Consider the following 18,271-nt stretch of genomic DNA (forward strand, 5'->3'; position numbering starts at 1 on the left):
CTAAGAAAGTGGTTCACAGTGCATTTGCGTTCGGGTTCGTGTAAAGTTTGGTTTTTCGAAGGTGGAAAATTGTATCCACCACTCGCGGTATACTCTCGCTCGTCTTGTGGCAATCAATACCAACAATTGTGTGTCTCTGTCCATTTCTGTGCTAAGGGTGCGTAATTATCAGGGCAAAGAAATTCCCTAAAATACAGTTTTCCAAATTCCGTACCGTGTGTGTGTCTGTTGCTCAACGAACGTCATTTTCAGTGAATGGGAAATTGCTGCTGTTAGGTCTTTCAAACCGTTTCAAACGCTGCGGCAACAATCAATAAGTTTTCCCACATTCGCATTGAATGTGCATTCCATTTTCTCTCTCTCGCCTCTACAACCGGCAGCTTTAAAGCAGCTTCAAGTGGCCACGATTGAGTTATTATGTGCAATATCAGGGTTCCGGGGTTCCTGGCCGGGCGGATACGCTTTGGCTGCCGATTATGGTGCTGATTTATCAGCTTCTTCCAGTTCACGCCCCTTCCACATCGATGGATGGATTAAAGGTGTATGCAACGAGTGCAGTGTGTTGGTCTGCCGAAAAAAAATCGCATAAAGAGTTATCGATTCAGCCCTGCTGCGCCTCGGTGTGAAGGGTGTGTAATCAAGCGAACGAATGCGCGAAAGGGAAATTGAACCTAGTGAAAATGCAGCCCAGTAAAATGGGTACATGCATGCATAATGGCCGGAGCAAATAGACAGCAGCAGTAGTGGCCGACTGGCTTCCCTCTAACCAATTGAACCACTAGACAATATCCGACGGACGGTGCAGAGCAATAGCATAGAGAAGAAAGAAAAAACCGAAACATCACACAAGAATTGTTAGAAAATGGGTTTAAAAGCAAACAAAAGAAAAATGCTGGCCGGTGTGTATTGCGCATTTTTCCCTTCCTTTTGTGCATACGTAACAGATATACATGCACACCGATTGTCCTCAATTGAACTTCCACTGCATCGAGCGGGAAGCTAATAAAGGAGAAAGAGAGAGAGAGAGAGAGAGAGAGAGAGAGAGAGAAAAATGACCGGAGTAGTATTAGGCGTATGGGCAAAGAAAACCCGTCCCCCACAAAGGTGCAACGAAGTGGAGGGAAATGAGGGAAATTGGAGGGCAAGGGAGAGGAGTGGGTCGGTAAGGTAAAGCCGAAACAATAATCCAATTATAAATAATTCCAACATTTTCCTCTATTACTCGAAACTGTACGCGGGCCCACCCCATGTTTCATTTCCTTCCTGCCATCTTCCGAAGTTTTCCACCCCGGTTTGACTGACTCCAGTCAGTCGAAGAATAAAGTGCCGGCGTCGCACTTACGAGATCACTTACACAACGCGCGTCGATGATAGCGTATGTCTGTACGCTCAATGCTGTGATTATTGATTATGCATTAACTTTATAAAAATATTATTACATTTCATTGCAATCGTGGCTTGCAATGATGAGGAAAGCTCATACTATGTAATGTGAGTTTCTCTTTCAACATCACGAAGGCTCATCGTCGGCCTAGTCGTGCTGGATCGATTTGCTGGACATATGGTAAAGGTAGTATGTAGCTTTTCCATCAGAAAGGAACAACAAACATTAAATGTATGGGAATGTCAATTATTGACGAGAATGGAGAAGATTAAAAGTTCATTGCATTGCGTTACTATCCATCGATCCAAAGCGCGTAAACTAATGTGAGCTACTCTTTTCCTTCCAGATCCCATTTTGTCCACCGTCATCCCGAGTGGCCCGGAACTTACCGCCAACGATAAACTACTCATCTCGCTCGAAAAACAGCTTAGCATTGAGACAAAGGTGAAAAACGGTGCCGAAAACATGATCCAATCGATCTCGAGCGGGCACCACGGTCGAGATAAGAAGCTACTGGCCGAAGCACATCAGATGTTGGCAGACTCAAAAGCCAAAATTGAATACCTCCGACTTAAGATACTGAAAGTGCGTCAAAACAAGCTGAGCAGTAAAGTTTCGGAAGAGAACGGTGGCGAATCGACGACAGCGACCAAACAACCGCAGGAACTGGAAACGTCGCTCGATGATCGTATCGAGGAGCTGCGCCATCGGCTTCGCATTGAAGCGGCCGTCGTGGATGGTGCGAAGAACGTTATCCGCACGCTCCAGAGTACAAAGACGATCGACAAAAAGGCACTGCAAGAGGTACGTACCTGCGGGATTTGGTTGGTGGTGGTGGGTTGGTTGGTTGGTTTATTTTTTTTTGCTACAACTTTTAGGCAATCGCGCGAAGCACAGCGCGCAATCTCGTCTGTCAAATGTCATAAATGTTGATTGAATTAGTGATGATGCGACTGGAACAAACGAATTAAACGCTATCTAACATTTCTTGAACATTCTCGAACCCGGCTGTTATCATGCACGTGCCAGATTCAACCCCTATTTATTGTACCTTTGTCTTTCGAGACGATTTACAGAGCTTTCGGAATGTGAATATTATTATAAATTTAAACACTTTTACAATAACGTAAAGGACAACAATCAGGAAAGCAATAACATCCAGAGATTCGCGCTGGAAAAAGTTCATATCCACACCTGGGTAGTGTAACTGTGGTGCTCCACGGTGCCGTGCGACATACTCTACCCAATAGCAAGCAAGATCCATGGCGCTCTGTGGTCGGTCACGGTAAAGGTCGGAAATAGCTTTCGCTTGCTCGGCAAATCGATGCTCGCGCACCATAATGTTGACGGCACGCGAAAATGATCGATCGTCTAGCTCCTGGTAGTCTAACCGCATTGCAATGCCTTCCTCCACCATGGAGTCCACGTTCTGGAACTGCTCGGCAAAAATCGGTATGCCCAACACTGGCACTCCGTGGTACTTGGCCTCGGCCATACCACCCAGACCGCCGTGAGAGATGAACAGCTTTACGTTTGGATGTGCAAGCACATCGTCCTGGGGCAACCACGCTTTCGAAAGTACATTTGGAGGAGCGTTTGGAATGCTATCGCTCTCCCACTTCCATAGCACACGTTGTTTCAGTTGAGCAAAGGTCTTCAGAATCGCGTCCAGCTTCGCCTGGGGAAGATCGGCAGATTTAAGATTTGACCCGAGACAGAAGTAAACGACACCGTGCTCCGCTCCGTCAAGCCACTCGCGTATATCCTCAGGCAGTGGGTCTGGTTTTGCTTTGATCTGTAGCCCGCCGACCTCGACCATATTTGGCAAGTAAGGGCGTGGCGTTGCCTGCGAGAAATGTGTGTTGAGTAGCACGAGCGACACGTTGCGTCGCACATCCTTGAACGGCGGGTAACGATCCGACGGGAAGTGGCGATCGTAGTACGAAGTCTGCACGTACTGGGAAACCTCGCTGATTACGTTTTCGAAACAGGAAAAGAGGAAATTCTTGACACGACCCAGAAAATCCATCGCACCTTTTCCACCGACCATCATGTGCGGGACTGTTGCAATAGCTCTCGGGTTGCCCACAAAGTCAGCCGTCAGTTTTGACATACCGGCCGAAAACAGCACCACAGTTGGTGCGTTAAAGTGCGGCCCAAGTCCCAGTACAAAATCTGCCACAAACAAACCAACGATCACCAGATCGAACTGCTCATTCTTGAGTGCCTGAAACTTGGGGTCTTCCAGCGCCAACTCGGCCGTTTGGAACTGAGTCTGGAAAAGGTGCACAATGCCACCAAACGAGTTGCCTTGGTTTTTCTGCAGGAAGTCTTTCGTCATCTGCCCGAGATCAACCTTCTGTACCACGATCTCCCGGTAGTTGGGTACCGGTTTCGAGAGTTTGAACGGGCTTACCATTGTAACCTGCAAAAACGATACAGCAGTTAGCTAATTGGCGTCTTTTAGAGGATTGTACTCACATCATGTCCACGCTCTGCCAATCCCTTCAGTAATGCCTGTCCTACGATCACATGCGATCGGCCCGAGCTTGGATAAATGCAGAGAATTCGATATGCTTCCAACTGCGCCACACAGCAACACAACAACACCCAAGCACTAGCAACGCCCTGTGCGATCTTCATTCTCACTACAGTCTCGCTGGACACTTCACTCTCATCTGTGCAAGTGCTCCGTCATTGAGCTTCTAATAGAGTGTCCACACGCAACGGCGTCTGCTGATTTGCTTCTTATCGACAAGACAGCAGTAGTTGTGAGCAGAGCTTACACGAGCGAATGGATCCATGAATGGAAGCTTGCTATGGAATGCCATAGCACCTTCCACTGCTACATTTACACCGAGCGAGCATGTAGCTTGTGTAAACGTTATGTTTATCTCCACATCTCATGAAATGTGTGTGAGCGCATACACGCGCCTAACCTGGCGGGCACAAACATCAATCAGCCGCACTCGCATATAAAATCTGCCATCTCATCGGTTGTCAGTTTGGATTGTTTGTCTATTGCTACATGCATTAAAATACGATAAGATAAAACAAGGGTCAAATACCTAGTGGAAAATTACAGTTGACCATCATAAATATGCAACAAATTGCTTTTGTTTCGTCATTTATTTTGTGTTTCCTTGTACATCTAACCGCCAAATCACCTCATCGAGGTTGAGGTAGCGTGGGTTGTTGGAAATGTGAGTTGAAGCGTTTAAAGCTGCTCTCAACTTATTAACCTAAGTCTTCTTCTGTTTTTTCGTCGTCTTTTGAGCTGATTTCGCACCACCAAACAAAGCATTTTTCACTTTTCGTCCTGCAATTGCTACAAGCTTGTAGACGATATAAAGCACTACAAACAGAAACGCAAACACATCCAACAATGCTAGCTGGAACAGGTTTAGATCCGCACCTTGATAATGTAGATGCGGTGCACCATGGTGTCGAATGACGTATTCGACCCAATAGACACCGGTTTCGAGTGCTCCTATTGGACGATCTTTATACAGGATAGAACGTCCCTGAATATGCTCACGGTACTTTGGATCACGTAGTACCTCCTTCACAGCGCCAGTTAGCAATGGTTCCGTCAGCTCATCGAAGCTTACCGAAAGACCCCATCCTTCCTTCACGACCTGCGCCACGTTGCTGTCCTGATCACCAAACATCGGAATACCGACGATCGGCACACCGTGGTACATCGATTCGGTGATGCTGCCCAAACCTCCGTGCGTTATGAACAGCTTTAGATTGGGATGAGCTAGAATCGCATCCTGTGGCAACCACTTGCCGATGAACACGTTTGACGGTTTGTTGGGCATTTTGTCCTGGTCCCACTTCCAGATGACACGTTGCTTTAGTCCACGAATCATCGCCAGGATAGCATCCAGCTTGTCCTGCCGCATGGTCGAACTCTTCAGATTCGATCCGAAGCTTAAAAAGATTGCTCCATCACGGTCGGCCCCGTCGAGGAATTGCTGCAGATCCTGGGCCATTGGTTCGGGCTTGACGTTTATCTGAATGCCTCCCACTTCGACCATATTGGGAAGGTACGGTCTTGGCACGGTTTGTGTGAAGTGAGTGTTGAGGAGCACGAGTGACACATTCCTCATAGCATCATCGTAGCTTCGAAAGCCCTTTTCAGCCGGGAAGTTTGATCTACAAGGAAACAATCTTACTATTATTTAAGCCTGAAAACTATGCTTTTGCGTACTTACTCGTAGTAGGGCAATTCCTTGTGCCGCATGTACATCATCATGATCTTTTCCACTCCGTGCAGTAGAGTGTTTGCGACTCGGTCGTAAAATGTCATTGGATTTCGTTGGCCCAGCAGTAAGTGTGGTACTGCGGCAACCTCGGCTGGGTTGCCTACAACATTGACCAGACCCGAACCAGAAGCAGAGAAGTATAGCACCGTTGGGCAACGAAATAGCTCACCGACACCAATTATAAAGCTGTTCATGAAAAACCCTACGATTGCTAAATCGAACTGCTCCTCACGGGCAAGGCGAAGAAACTCCGGTGCATTAATCGTAACATTGGAGGATTCCTGAGCCGCTCGCAAGATCTTCGGAAGCATCTTCAGCATATTCCGACTCCCTCCCTGCATGAAGTCGTTCATAATGGACGAAAATGCGTCCTCAATCGGCACGTACACATCACGGTAGTTCTTCGGTGGCTGCTTCAATGGAAACGTACTAACCATAGTGACCTTTAGAACAGATGCGACAGAAAAACGGGCGTTATTTCCAAGACATTTCTGGATGGATATTTGGTAGAACTTACCTCATGTCCACGGTGAGCCAGCTCCTTCAGCAGGGCCTGTGCTCCCAGTACATGGGACTTACTCGCAGTCGGAAAGACACACACAATTTTTGCTGACTCAGCATGACCAATTACCAATAGCATTGCCGCCATCAGACGGATGCTGAAGGTCAACCTCATCGTTATGCCGCTTCCCTTGTCTTTCATCTTGTTCTCTCGATTCGAATACACGGCACAACACATACTAGCCGGCACGATCGCTTACGCAGTACTGAAGCTGCAGCCGGCGATGAGTGATGGTTTTAAAGCGTGTGATCGATATAACCTCCCTGCATCCAGGGGAAACTGGGAGGTGACTTCTAAGGCCGGTGGAGAATAATCGCACACTGAGGTGAGTCGAGTGCCGGTCGAACCTTCTATCAACTCCTCCTGGTGGTTCGTTTATCGTTGTGTCTGTTCGCGTAGACGCACACATCACAAACACTCGTTTTGGGTTGTGGACGGTAAACGGATTAACTCAAAAAATACACGCAGTTTCTAATTGAGCGTATTATCACTGTAGATGTGCCATGTTTGGCCCACAGCCAAATAATATCTGACATCTGAACACAAATGGGCTTGCGGTGTAGATGGACATGCTTCGCTATTAGGGAACCGCGCCACAGACATTGTAGTGATAGAAGTGGCGCCTGCACACAGACATATTAGCCCCACAATCAACCAAATCGGTCGTGCATATGTGTTTGTTCCTTGGTGGTGGATTATGTTCAAAGTTAGCGTTGCTCTGAGGCCATCTCCCGCATTGATATGACGTCACCACTGAACAACATGCTTTTTGATTGTTGTTTTGCACTCCGTCTTGCACATATTCGTTGAAACGGTCTTGAAACTTGCTAAAAGATGGATCCAATGATCTCTTCCCTTCTTGCTTAAATCTAGATCTCTAGAAGATCGACATTATTAAACGATTCTTGTGCAAAAATTGAGATCGTTCGTTGATCGCTCTTCAATTATACTCTTCACTAGCTTCGACGCAACTAAAGGTACAGGACCTTATCCCAACACTCCGACAATGTCACTGAACTTTCCTACTCACGGTTCGCGATCTTTAACGATGACAACACATGGTGGACGTGGTTTTGAAGCGACTGGTGACCGACGACCCCGATTTAAAACATCTCGCATGTATGTTCGCTACCCGACCCGAAACGCGATCCCCCTCCCCACGATTGTGTGTGGCGTGAGTGCGTGTGTTTCGTCCCACAACCACCCTCGTTGTTACGGTTCCGTTCGGCCGGATTTATTTTTGACGTTTCATCGGCGACAGCGTAGGCCGGCCGAACAGTGAAACACCACCTCCTCAGCGATTCCTTTCGATGGTGGAAAATGGCAATAGAAAAATTCTCAAAACACTGACCACCACTGCCGACTACGTGGGTATATGTGTGTTTCGTGATGTATCCATCCGGCGAACCGATCGGTCACTAGTAAGCGGATGGCGCTAGTGGTCCGTGGTTTCAGCTAGAAGCTGGGTGAGATCCGCACGTCGATATTCTTTCGTGTGTGTTACTGTGCTTGTACGAACCGGGACTCCCATAAATAAAAGCCGAGACAGACAATGGAAGACGGCGAACGGCGTCGTCGTCCTGGTCAATTGCAGGAAGAACAGCAAGCATCACACCATCACGAAACTAGGAGTCGTTCAAAAAAGTGCACTCACGATCATCATCATCACCATCATCACCACCACCATCATCATCATCATCATCATAAGCATCACAAACACGTGGTGGAGGACGAGAACTCCGCGAATCAGGAGCAACAGCAGCCGCAACGTCATCACGACCATCGTCACCACAAATGTCATCGACGGCATAGGTCGGCATCGGAGGTTAGTTAGTTTGTCGCCAAAACCGCAAACAGAGCGCGCGCGTCTCGAGCGTGTCCCGCAATTTGCAATTTTTCATCCAAATCCTAGCGCGAAAATCCACTTCGACTGGTTAGTGAGAGAGTTGGTAAAAATAGAACCGCTTCCGCCATTCATCAGCACTGGGAGGAACTTTTGCCCCCTTTACCACTCTTTTCGCAGTCGTGCCTGTGAGGTATCCTGCAAGAAGAAGCGTAGTGTGCACCTGTATGAGATTGTTCTTGTTTGTCGCCTTTCATCCTGTTTCGATTTATAAATACGATCACTTGTTTTGCTTGTTTTTTTTTTCGCTGAAAAACCGTGACGGAAATGAAGATTTGTTGCATTTAATTTCCTTCCTGCGGCTCTAAAACGGCATCGAGTAAGCTAGTAACTTGGTTCTGACGAACCTTTTACCCTTCTTGCGTTCATTCGCGACCAGTTAACTTCTCACAATGAACACAACGCGCGGTCTCGCTAATGAAGGCACATGTTTTTTCGGCCGACGTTACGAAATCTGTCGAATCGGCTTTAAACAATTACTCCCTCTCCCCTATTACCCCAGCACCCTCCCCTCTAATGCAAGGTTTGTCGTTTCTTTCAGTAGTTAGGAGGATCCCTTTTCCAAACCTCGAAAAGCGTACGTGTACTGATAATATTTATTCGTTCGAGGTTGCGTCGCTGAGTTTTCATTTCCATCTGCCGCAAGCGTGTGTTGCTCATTGCGTCCGGGTATGTTCCCCGACTAGCCCGGGGGCGGGAGAAGGATGTGTCCTAACGCGTTTGCTTGTTTATGCTAGCACGCAAGTCGGTGGTTTTCAGATCGGTCGGTGTGTCGTTCGTTTGTTTTATCGCCCGTCGCTTTGTTGAGGCAATCATTTACGGCACATAACCGATTGGCAAACGCGTAAATAGTGGGTTAGTGAATGAGTTTTTTTTTCTTCTCCCTGTTTGGGGTTTTCTCTAACGGTGAGGAAAATCTCTTGACAGAACTGAGAATTGAGCAGTATTTTCTTCGAAATGGGTTGTCGGTGTAGGGAAGCAAGGCAGCGTTTGACTAACGCCGACATGTTAGTACCCTACAAGAGAAGATTTTTGATTAAATTATGAGGTTAAAATCCAGTAAAGTTATTAATGGCTTCGCTGTAAAGCACTGGACTATAAATCTATTCGACCTTCGTCGACACATTACAATTTTTTCCAAGCCTGGTGCGTTTAGAACAAAGTGTAAACCATCTTCTCCATAGAAGTCAGATCGTGAGTTCAAATCTAAAGAATGTTCTGATGTTTTTCATAGTTAGAAGGTGTTAAAAGGGACATGTTTTTCCTGTATGATCATATTTAAACCCATCTATTGTAGTGAATACCTTCCTCAACATATATCAATTTACGGTTACACGAGTGCATCATCACATCGTATACTGTCCCGATGGGTACAGGAAAGAATTTTTACTCTACATCAAATTCCTGAACGAAAACGGATCCCTAATCCTACAGCGCGATTAGCTAAGGAATCTGAAGGCATCCACACCGGATGATGGACCGCCTTTCGATGACTCAATGATATTGTTCTGACCCCATTTCATCCCGCAACGAGGCTAATTTATGCACTTCTCGTTTCGGTTCATTTCGAAACGATCGTTCCTTTGTCAGATTTCCTACTGATTCGCGTTAGTATATTAAGTGTCTGACATTTGGTCTGATAGTTTAACCTACTTTGAGGCGTTCGAATGTGGGTTAATTTATTTTGAGATAAATAGGAAATGACAAATTGCACACAACACCAGGGAAAATCAGGGAGCGATTTAACATCTTCATTTCCATACATTCGACCAAATTGAGACTCGAAAAATGAAGTTTGCAACATGTCAAAATTCGTTAAAGCATGCTCCCCGCCGTAGTGGTTCTCACGTTTCGTCATCAACATAGAAAGTGTGACAGGCTTTACCAAAAAATGCTCTCTCGCTCATCTATGCTGATGCTACTCTCTGGTACGATCGTTTCTTGGATTATTCTGAGTGAAAATCGTTTGCTTTCCATCAGGCCAGTCGTTACGATACGATCGTACCGATCGGCGGACCGTCTGTCTGTTGTCTGTCTGACTTGTCTTTTTTTCGACCAATCGATCGACCGTACCAACGATCGTCCGAAAATCAACCGAACCCGAAAACCATTGTTACGAAACAACGGATAACACGAAACTGTAGGCCCACGGCGGCGGCTTGTGTTGTGTGCCGCTCGGCCAGCCGCTTTCTGAACGAACTGAACACTGTACCGCGATGTTCGGTTACGCGTATGTTTATGCCAGTATGACGGCGGCTGTGAAGCAGTGACGAACTTCCGAACCGTGCTTGTTTCTCGTGCGGAAAGAAATAAAGTCTGCCATTCCGTAAACACAGCCGAGCTGTCGTATCTCAGTCAGTGCTACAGTCGTCTCGAGGCTGTCAAGCAACACGCCATTTGCTTGTTTGCGGTTCGGATAATGGTTCGTGATGAAATGTTCGACGATTGATCGTATAAAGTGATATCCCATTTCATGCGTACCGATCGTCTCGATCGTCTGAAACGGCCTGTTCTCGGTGTGAAAGTGAACAAAGTGAATAAAAGATTCCATTACTACGCCACGTGTTCGAAGCGATCAGTTCGATGGAGACGCCCAGTGTTTCACGGTGCGCAAGTGAATTGATGTGTCTCAGTGTCTTATGTTGATTCAAACCCGTATGATCTCATACCCGAAGAGTGTCCTCAATTTTTAGTGTGTGCGCAAACCTGTTTAGCAGCTTTTAATTTCAATCAAGAAACCCCCGGGGAAAATCGAAATCGTAAAATTCGACATTAACCAATTGTCGGAGCAAAACATGGTGTCTCAACTCGTCCTTACCAAGTGTTAGCCGCAGCAGCACGCGCAAGTGTAATCAACAAGTGAGCTCCAAAGCCATCCCGCGATCACCAACAGCCAGACTGTTGTTAATTTGCACGGTTTTTCCTCTATTTATATATCCCGTTCATCGGCAGAGAGCAGAATCGTCATCAACATCATCCACTGGCTAAAAGGGAACAAAGCGATAAAAACTCAGAACAAAGGCGGGAAAGCAGAAATCTGCACTCACTCACGCACGCACGCTCAGGGTGACATGGTGTTTTAATACTGATTTTCTTTCTCAAAAACCCGCCTGAAAGCGTAGACGGGACGACGGTGTGGTGTGCGTTGTGTGTCGCGCTTTCGAACCGTCTCGTCGTAGTTCGGTTTGGTTCTCCGGCGTGGTTGGAATGGAAGGTTGCCAACTAGAACACTGAGTTTGTGCGGGCACGACACTACCCAAATGGAGGAATCGGCCAGTGGCAGATGCAGAAGTGTTTGTTAGTGTGCTACGGTGCAGTGCTGCAGCATAATCGACGCGAAGTTCAGGCCGTATTCCTTAGTGCTTCGTCATCACGCACGGTATGTCCGCTCCCGGACTACAGCCACCCGCCGAAATCACTGCCGAATGGACCGTTCATGCACAGCTCACGCTTTCCTCGACCACTCCCACCAGCGACAACAACAGACGCCCTTCGGATGTTCCTCCGCCCACGTCTTCGGCGGAGGGATGCACCGAGGGCCATCAGCCGCCTGGCCCTCCAGGACCCAATGCTACCTCGCCTGATATTCGGGGAGGTGGACCCGATTCAAATATTACCCCTTCTCCTAACCTTCTTGCGCCTCCATCATCATCCTCGTCCAGTGCAGTCGGGAATCCAGTAAAGGTTGTTTATAAATTTAGCACGACTGACCATCCCTTGCAGCAGAAACAGTCCACCGTGTCCTCCACGGCAGTGCCGAGCGGTGGTAAGAGTAGCGTTATTTTTAACACCGATCCATCATCACCTTCCTCACCGGTTGCGCTCGCTCAGGTGAGATAGAATGCTGTGTCTGTTTGGGGATATTTGCTTTGAGATTATCATTTTTCCACCACCGGTTGGATGGATGGTTGAGTGAAGAATATGATGTCGCCTGCTAACATACACACACACACACACACATGGCTGGTTCGAGTGGGTGGGTTAGGATGCAAAACACAACTCTCCCCAAACAGTGTGTTGTCGCTGAAAAACGGCTCTGTTGATAGACCGACTGCATTCCATTCGTGTACGCAAGAAGCAGGCAAGGACACTAAGAGCGCAGCAAGAATCTTCTAATTTTTGGTGTCACGGTTCCAATTTGTTTTTGTTTTTTTTTTTTTGTACACATTTCCACATCAAACGAAGTGAAAAACTATCTATTGACACAAGAGATGGAGCCCCGGTTTGATAGAATAACCCTCATTTCAAAAAATTAGACACAACATGTGCTTAGTTATATGTAAATATTTCCCCAAGGCCCCAAGCCTTGGTTTTAGGACAACTTGTCCATTTTTGTTTTGTTTTTGGACCTTATTTGTAGGACAGCTTTAGATGTGTCCCATTAGGATAAACGTTTGACGATCTTTTACCTTTTTCGTGCTTCTTGCTACACACGACTAGATGCAATTAGCGATGATTTGAATCTCAATAAAATAAGCCTCTCCCACCTAGACGCCGACCGGTGACGGACCGCCACCTCCGGGTGCAGAAAGTGTGGCCCAGCTTTTCCCCAAATGTACCAGCACCTGCAGCATTGTACTGACTGCCTGCACGGATCTCTTACCAACGACCGACACACTACCTATCATCGTCAACAAATGTGAATCCACCAACAATATCGTTGTGGATAAAAGCACCAATTTCCCCGAGAAGGTATCAAGTCTTAGTTTCTACCGCAAAGAATTCGTTAAGTTGACCAATTTCTTTGTCTCTTTTCCTCGCTGGGTGCAACCATAGTCCGCTAACAATTCCAAGGATGTAAGCTGTCAGACGAGTGATTGGGAAACAAACAGCAAGAAAGAGGACAAGGAAGTTGCTACTACTACAGGGTCGGTGAAGCGTCGAGGAGTGTCTCAAAAGTCCACCACCGATGCGTGTCTTCTTTCGCCGCCCCCGAGAAGACGGGGTGAGGATAGATTCGATTCGGTTAGTAGCCATCTCTAGGTCACACATGCTGCTTATTTATGTTGGAATACGTGTCAGTGACAATTCTTGGTCGTGTATACTGCTTTCAGCTCACTCGCAAATCGGTCTCACCGCTCATCAATCCACTCGTCTCACCAAGTAACACGATCCGCTCCCAGCAATCAAGCGTGCGGGATACCTCGGCAGCTAAGAAGAAACCACGCACGGTACACATCGATGTGTACTGTACTGGTTCCGATGCGGAATCTGGGTCCGAGTGTGGCTCCTGCTGTTCATCCAATGAGGGCGCCAAATCACTTCCATCGTCCGGGGCTTCGTCTTCTTCGTCTCATTCGTCTGTCTCGTCGGGCAGCCGATTCGACACGAGCCATATGATGGAACTGAAGGCGGCAGCTTCGAATCCGAACATCGATCCTGCGCATCCGACTGTGTACGAATCGGAAGAGATGCGAGTGCGCCACAAGCGTGCCGGAAAGCATGAAGTTCCTAGGCGTTTGATGCAGCAAACTATCGGTAGTAGTGATCGAGAGGCTTCTCCTTAACATTGTGTGTAGAATCTTTCATGTGAATATGTTTGTTGCAGATCAAAACACGCTTTCCACCATCGGCAGTCTAAAGAGGACTGACTCTGCACGGCCTGGACGTCCCAGGAGGAACACGGCGACCGATGAGATCAATGAATCGAAGCAAATCCTCTTTAGCAAACATCTCGGAGAAGTTCCTCCGCAACAGCACGAGGAGCAGATACAGGAAGCATTCAACACGTACTTCCGGCGAGATGTGAGTGATGATGCGATCAGTTCCAACTATGCCGTCTCAGCTGATCGATCGACACGTCGTGACGTTACCGGAAGTAGTCTCTCGAGTGCTTTCGCCTGCGGTGGATTCTACGAGGACGATGAGGATGGTGAAGCACGCAAACTGAACCGTAGTGGAACTACCGCTACCCAGTCGGACAGTTTCGAGTACGACAACAGCGAGGATCGGTATCGTATCCACGAGATGGAGCGTGTTTGGAAGCAGCAGCACTGGAAATCGCCTTCGGTCGAAAGGAGACTACTGCAGATGCATAATCCTCCGATCATCCGATCGTCCTGTCAGAGCCCCGAATCGGAGCACAACTTGACCGAGTCGGATCATAGCTTTGTGTACGATGAGGCACCACATCCACATCACGCCTCCAATCCGTCCCTGAACGAGTACAGTGACTCAAGCCCTTCCACCGTCAAGAGTGCGTCGCAGAGGGTGTCGGATGGGCCGCATCGATCGATGCTGCTTCAGCAACAAGCCGTCCTTGCTGCAACGCTGCTGCAAAAGCGAGAGTTTTCCCCGGTGGAAGGTTACACCGACGAGTACCTGGCGATCGCAAGACGCTTTGGTAGTCTTATTACGGGTCGACGGAAGCCCGGCACTCACATGGGTCCGGTTCGTAACCCAGAGTGTCCGTGTGAGCACTGTCGGCGTTGGGTGTTGGAGCGTGACTCGGGTGGAAATGGAAGTGTGCTGCGTGAGCGAGCCCTTTCGGTGGATGCTACGGGTGCACCGAACGGTATCGTCGATATGCGCCGACAGTTCCACCTGAGAAACACCAATGTCCGCGAAACCCAGCCAATCCAGAAGGATGCCTTTGAAGAGCATTTTAAGCATTAGTTCTATTCATGTACTACTTCTTGTTCAGTGTGTCATGCCAACTGTAGATTGTAGGTCAGGGTTCTAACCAATTTTCCGTTAGGTAGCAGGACTTCAATGAAATTCGAAGCATCGACAGATGTGCGAAAGATGACGCAAGCAGGATGTGTGATGCCCTTACCTATGTGTGAGGTATACTCCCTGGAGGAATGTTTCAGAAAATAAAAGATATACCTTGAACTAAATGAGTAATCTTGTTCCTTAGGTTTAAAATGTCAGGAAATGTTTCATATTTTGTGTTCGAACGAAGAACGCAAACAATGTAGAAAATCACTAAAATGCTATCATTTTCATCATCAATCTCTTGTGAACTACAAGTCATTTACTTTTTCCTCACCCTTTACTTCTTTCCATCCCCAAACAAGGCTCAAGGTCGTTTATCGGAATCATCCCGCAAGCTCGACCTGCTTCGAAAAGCGCTAGATCTAAGAAGACAGGAACTTCCTCCCGACTGTCCCACGGCACAGCAGCTAAAAGCGGAACTTCAAAATGTGCAAGCATCCAGCCCCGGTCCCGTACAGTACACAATGCGAAACTCATTCCGTGGCAGCGCCCAAGGTCGACCAGCACAGAGCCATCAGTCGTTCAGTCGATGTGCGGCTGTAACCGGCAAGCTGGAAGTACGGCTAATGGGCTGTCAGGATCTTCTCGAAGACGTTCCAGGTCGATCGCGCCGTGACAAGGACGCCGGCTCGTCCAGCCCAGGCGATCTGAAAAGCTTCGTCAAAGGTGTCACCAGTCGCAGCTCTTCGAAAAGTTACAGCGTAAAGGATGAAACGTCATCGGAAATAATGGCGGTGATCAAGCTCGACAACATTACCGTCGGTCAGACGTCCTGGCGACCCTGCTCACAGCAGGCCTGGGATCAGCGGTTCAGCATCGACTTAGACCGTTCGCGCGAGCTCGAGATTGGTGTGTACTGGCGCGATTGGCGTTCGCTGTGTGCGGTCAAATTCTTGCGGCTGGAGGAGTTCATCGACGACATACGGCACGGTATGGCGTTGCAGCTCGAACCGCAGGGTGTGCTATTCGCCGAGATCAAGTTCCTCAATCCGATGATCTCCCGCAAACCGAAGCTGCAGCGCCAGCGCATGATCTTCAACAAGCAGCAGGTGAAGAACATTCCGCGCGCCAAGCAGATGAACATCAACGTTGCCACCTGGGGTCGGCTGCTGAAGCGCAACACCACGAGCAGCAGTGCACCGACATCGTCCGGACCTGGTGCACCTTCGCCAGGGTCGATCACGCCCGGTTCGGGCGTGATGATGGCCAACCAGACCTCGGGATCATCCGTGACGACACCGTCCACACCAGGGTCGATCGTGCTGCCGTACGATGCTTTGCAGGACGATCCGGTGGAAACGTTGGGCGAATCGGCTGATCACAATGTCGTTGGACTTGGTGGCGGTCGTCCACTAGGTAAGTTCAATATTGCCTTATAAGCCAACTTAGCGTGAACGGGATTTATTGGTTAATTTGACGACATTAAAGCTACCAAACGAAGCGAGCGATAATCTTCAACCTTATCATCAGAAACGCAGAGCTCCTGTTACTTGAATTATCCCTATCTTGATAGTCATGTTCTGCGAATTGGGGAACGTTCCTGTTGGGACTTGGTACAGATACCAAATCCTGTTACCACAAAAATGACCCTACCATTTCTAAAGTCTTCTAATCTCAAGATTAGATTTAGTTTGTCTTGACCTCACCGTCTGCCACTCCTCGTTTCACGCGTTCCACGTAAAAGTGGCTAACTGCTTTCCTTTACTGTTTTACTTAAGGCATCCACGGCGTTGGCATACTCCCGGAGAGTCCTTCGTCCCACTCGCTCCAGAACCAGGGCACACCGACGGCGGGACGCCCCATTCCTCCAGCTCAGTCCATCAGCACGCCGTCCAGCTTCCGGCAGAAAAAGCAACCGATGCCATCGCCGCGGCAAGCGACACCACCAAAAATCGATCCCGAGGTAAGCAAAGAACAAGTCTCATCTACTCTCCGACTACCGTAATCGCTTCCGGGTATCTGGTCCCGTAAGTTTGTTTAAGCGCATCGTTTCGTGGGCCCGGTTTCGGTGCAATGTGTATGTGTGACGGAGCAAGCTTATGGGCAACCATACTGCTGTATAAATTCCTCCCAAAGGTGCAGCGATCGTCCGTCCTCTTCTTCCACCTACCCCCCCCCCCCACCATGGCTTACCGCTTATCGTTGTATATGCGTGTGCGTTTGTGTGTTGCACGTTTTTCCTCGTCCCGTTTGTCCCTCCTCAACTTCGGATTTATCTTTTATCTCTTATCGCTATCCGACCAACATGCTGTAAAAATCGACCAACCCGGGAGGAGAGTCTGTGGATGGTTCGCTGCTGGTGCCTGCGGCGACATTTAGAAGTAGCCGTAGTAGTAGGCAATAGTAGCAGTGTGTGCTTGCTACGACGCGCACTCTGAGTTTTAGTGGTTGTTCGGGTTTTATCATCGGTCAATAAACGGTCCAATCGAAGATGACGTTAACGCGCAGGAACGCTCTCTACAATCCTAGCCGGCAACTGATGCGTGGCAGACCGATGGTGCTTGCGCCCGTCAAGAAACCGGAGCTGCAAATTCCTCTGATAGTATCACGGTGGAAGGAAAACAATCGGGTCGGTAAAAGCGAGTCCAGGCGCGGGTTGTTGTGTTGACGTTGTGTGCAGCGTGCCGAGGATCACTGTTCGGTTCTCAATCACAGAGGGATCTCGTTGTGTTCTGTGTACAGTATATTTGCGACAGAACCTTGACTTTATTGCATCCTTCGTTTAGTGTTCTTCGTTCGTCAGATCACACATCTTCACTATTTACCTTCTATTCTTCTCTGTTCTTCCTTTCCCTTTCGCGACACGTCTTTCTACGTCTCTCTCTCTCTCCCTCTCTTTCCTTATGCACAGTTGGAGTATGCGTTAAGCAAGTTCGATTTCCTTCACCAGCACGATAGTCTTAGTGGTGTTAGTTTGTACGATAAACAGCAGCAACAGAAGCAGCAGCACGAGTCATCGGTAGCAGCCGTAATACCATCCACAGTAAGCAGTGCACAGATAAACAACTGTGATATCAGCCACAGGACAGATGTCGATGACGAGGATGTGCCACCGCTACCGGCCACACCACCGCCAGTGCTGCGTTCCTCCAGCATTAGCAGCAACACGGCAACTCCAGCAGTATTACAAAAGTCCTTGTCCGGGGATTTGCTAAGGCCCGTACTGTCGATGCCACCGACCGTCCTATATGGCGGCGGTGGCGGTGGATACAATCGTGACAGCTACTACAGTACCGTCTCGTCCACGGACAGTCCGATCGTGGAGGAACCGCCATCACCTGCGCCGGGTCATCAGCTGCAGTGCGCCCCATTATTCCCGGAAGATGATCTGACGTACGACAATATTATTGAGGTCAGAGCACTGTGCAACATCCGCGCCAAACACTTCGCTTTCTCATCGCATCAATGCCTCCAAACGCCATTTGCCCTCTTTT

The 18,271-nt window shown here is 48.3% G+C and overlaps 6 protein-coding genes across 7 annotated transcripts in view; 3 read left to right on the forward strand and 3 right to left on the reverse strand.

Annotated features, from left to right (window-relative positions):
- LOC126561808 (regulator of MON1-CCZ1 complex) overlaps window positions 1-18,271 on the forward strand; it is a 250,519-nt gene that overhangs the window by 224,716 nt on the left and 7,532 nt on the right. The window lies entirely within an intron of this gene.
- Window positions 1-18,271, reverse strand: part of LOC126562510 (glycerol-3-phosphate dehydrogenase [NAD(+)], cytoplasmic) — a 211,372-nt gene that overhangs the window by 139,352 nt on the left and 53,749 nt on the right. The gene's annotated exons all lie outside the window — the stretch shown is intronic.
- The window catches only part of LOC126561383 (serine/threonine-protein kinase N), a 37,311-nt gene that overhangs the window by 16,054 nt on the left and 2,986 nt on the right, over window positions 1-18,271 (forward strand). Inside the window, exons 3-6 of the mRNA XM_050217494.1 lie at window positions 1,731-2,188; window positions 15,140-16,193; window positions 16,556-16,740; window positions 17,689-18,189. Coding sequence (XP_050073451.1) covers window positions 1,731-2,188; window positions 15,140-16,193; window positions 16,556-16,740; window positions 17,689-18,189 — 2,198 coding nt within the window. The remainder of the gene's footprint in view (window positions 1-1,730; window positions 2,189-15,139; window positions 16,194-16,555; window positions 16,741-17,688; window positions 18,190-18,271) is intronic.
- LOC126562068 (UDP-glucosyltransferase 2-like) lies at window positions 2,412-4,098 on the reverse strand. The gene is made up of 2 exons (XM_050218478.1): window positions 3,866-4,098; window positions 2,412-3,809 (listed from the first exon to the last, which is right to left on the reverse strand). The coding sequence occupies exons 1-2, from the start codon at window positions 4,025-4,027 to the stop codon at window positions 2,427-2,429; spliced, it is 1,545 nt and encodes a 514-aa protein (XP_050074435.1). The 5' UTR covers window positions 4,028-4,098; the 3' UTR covers window positions 2,412-2,426.
- On the reverse strand, window positions 4,627-6,428 carry LOC126561992 (UDP-glucosyltransferase 2-like). Its single transcript, XM_050218393.1, has 3 exons — window positions 6,173-6,428; window positions 5,605-6,098; window positions 4,627-5,545 (listed from the first exon to the last, which is right to left on the reverse strand). The coding sequence occupies exons 1-3, from the start codon at window positions 6,392-6,394 to the stop codon at window positions 4,627-4,629; spliced, it is 1,635 nt and encodes a 544-aa protein (XP_050074350.1). The 5' UTR covers window positions 6,395-6,428.
- LOC126561681 (uncharacterized) lies at window positions 11,463-14,785 on the forward strand. The gene is made up of 5 exons (XM_050217976.1): window positions 11,463-11,951; window positions 12,612-12,812; window positions 12,897-13,085; window positions 13,175-13,598; window positions 13,669-14,785. Exons 1-5 carry the CDS (start codon window positions 11,502-11,504, stop codon window positions 14,733-14,735), a joined length of 2,331 nt encoding a protein of 776 aa, XP_050073933.1. The 5' UTR covers window positions 11,463-11,501; the 3' UTR covers window positions 14,736-14,785.

The sequence above is a fragment of the Anopheles maculipalpis genome, chromosome 3RL, assembly GCF_943734695.1.
Source record: "Anopheles maculipalpis chromosome 3RL, idAnoMacuDA_375_x, whole genome shotgun sequence".
NCBI classification, from domain to species: domain Eukaryota; kingdom Metazoa; phylum Arthropoda; class Insecta; order Diptera; family Culicidae; genus Anopheles; species Anopheles maculipalpis.

What these genes read in the sequence shown, in the direction of transcription:
- LOC126562068 (XM_050218478.1), bottom strand. Translation starts at nt 4,027, where the DNA reads ATGAAGATCGCACAGGGCGTTGCTAGTGCTTGGGTGTTGTTGTGTTGC. An exon ending in TGGCAGAGCGTGGACATGAT is followed by an intron (nt 3,810 to 3,865) that starts GTGAGTACAATC and finishes TCGTTTTTGCAG; the next exon opens with GTTACAATGGTAAGCCCGTT.
- LOC126561992 (XM_050218393.1), bottom strand. Translation starts at nt 6,394, where the DNA reads ATGTGTTGTGCCGTGTATTCGAATCGAGAGAACAAGATGAAAGACAAG. An exon ending in TGGCTCACCGTGGACATGAG is followed by an intron (nt 6,099 to 6,172) that starts GTAAGTTCTACC and finishes TCTGTTCTAAAG; the next exon opens with GTCACTATGGTTAGTACGTT. An exon ending in AAGGAATTGCCCTACTACGA is followed by an intron (nt 5,546 to 5,604) that starts GTAAGTACGCAA and finishes GTTTCCTTGTAG; the next exon opens with ATCAAACTTCCCGGCTGAAA.
- LOC126561681 (XM_050217976.1), top strand. Translation starts at nt 11,502, where the DNA reads ATGTCCGCTCCCGGACTACAGCCACCCGCCGAAATCACTGCCGAATGG. An exon ending in GCACCAATTTCCCCGAGAAG is followed by an intron (nt 12,813 to 12,896) that starts GTATCAAGTCTT and finishes GTGCAACCATAG; the next exon opens with TCCGCTAACAATTCCAAGGA. An exon ending in GTGAGGATAGATTCGATTCG is followed by an intron (nt 13,086 to 13,174) that starts GTTAGTAGCCAT and finishes TACTGCTTTCAG; the next exon opens with CTCACTCGCAAATCGGTCTC.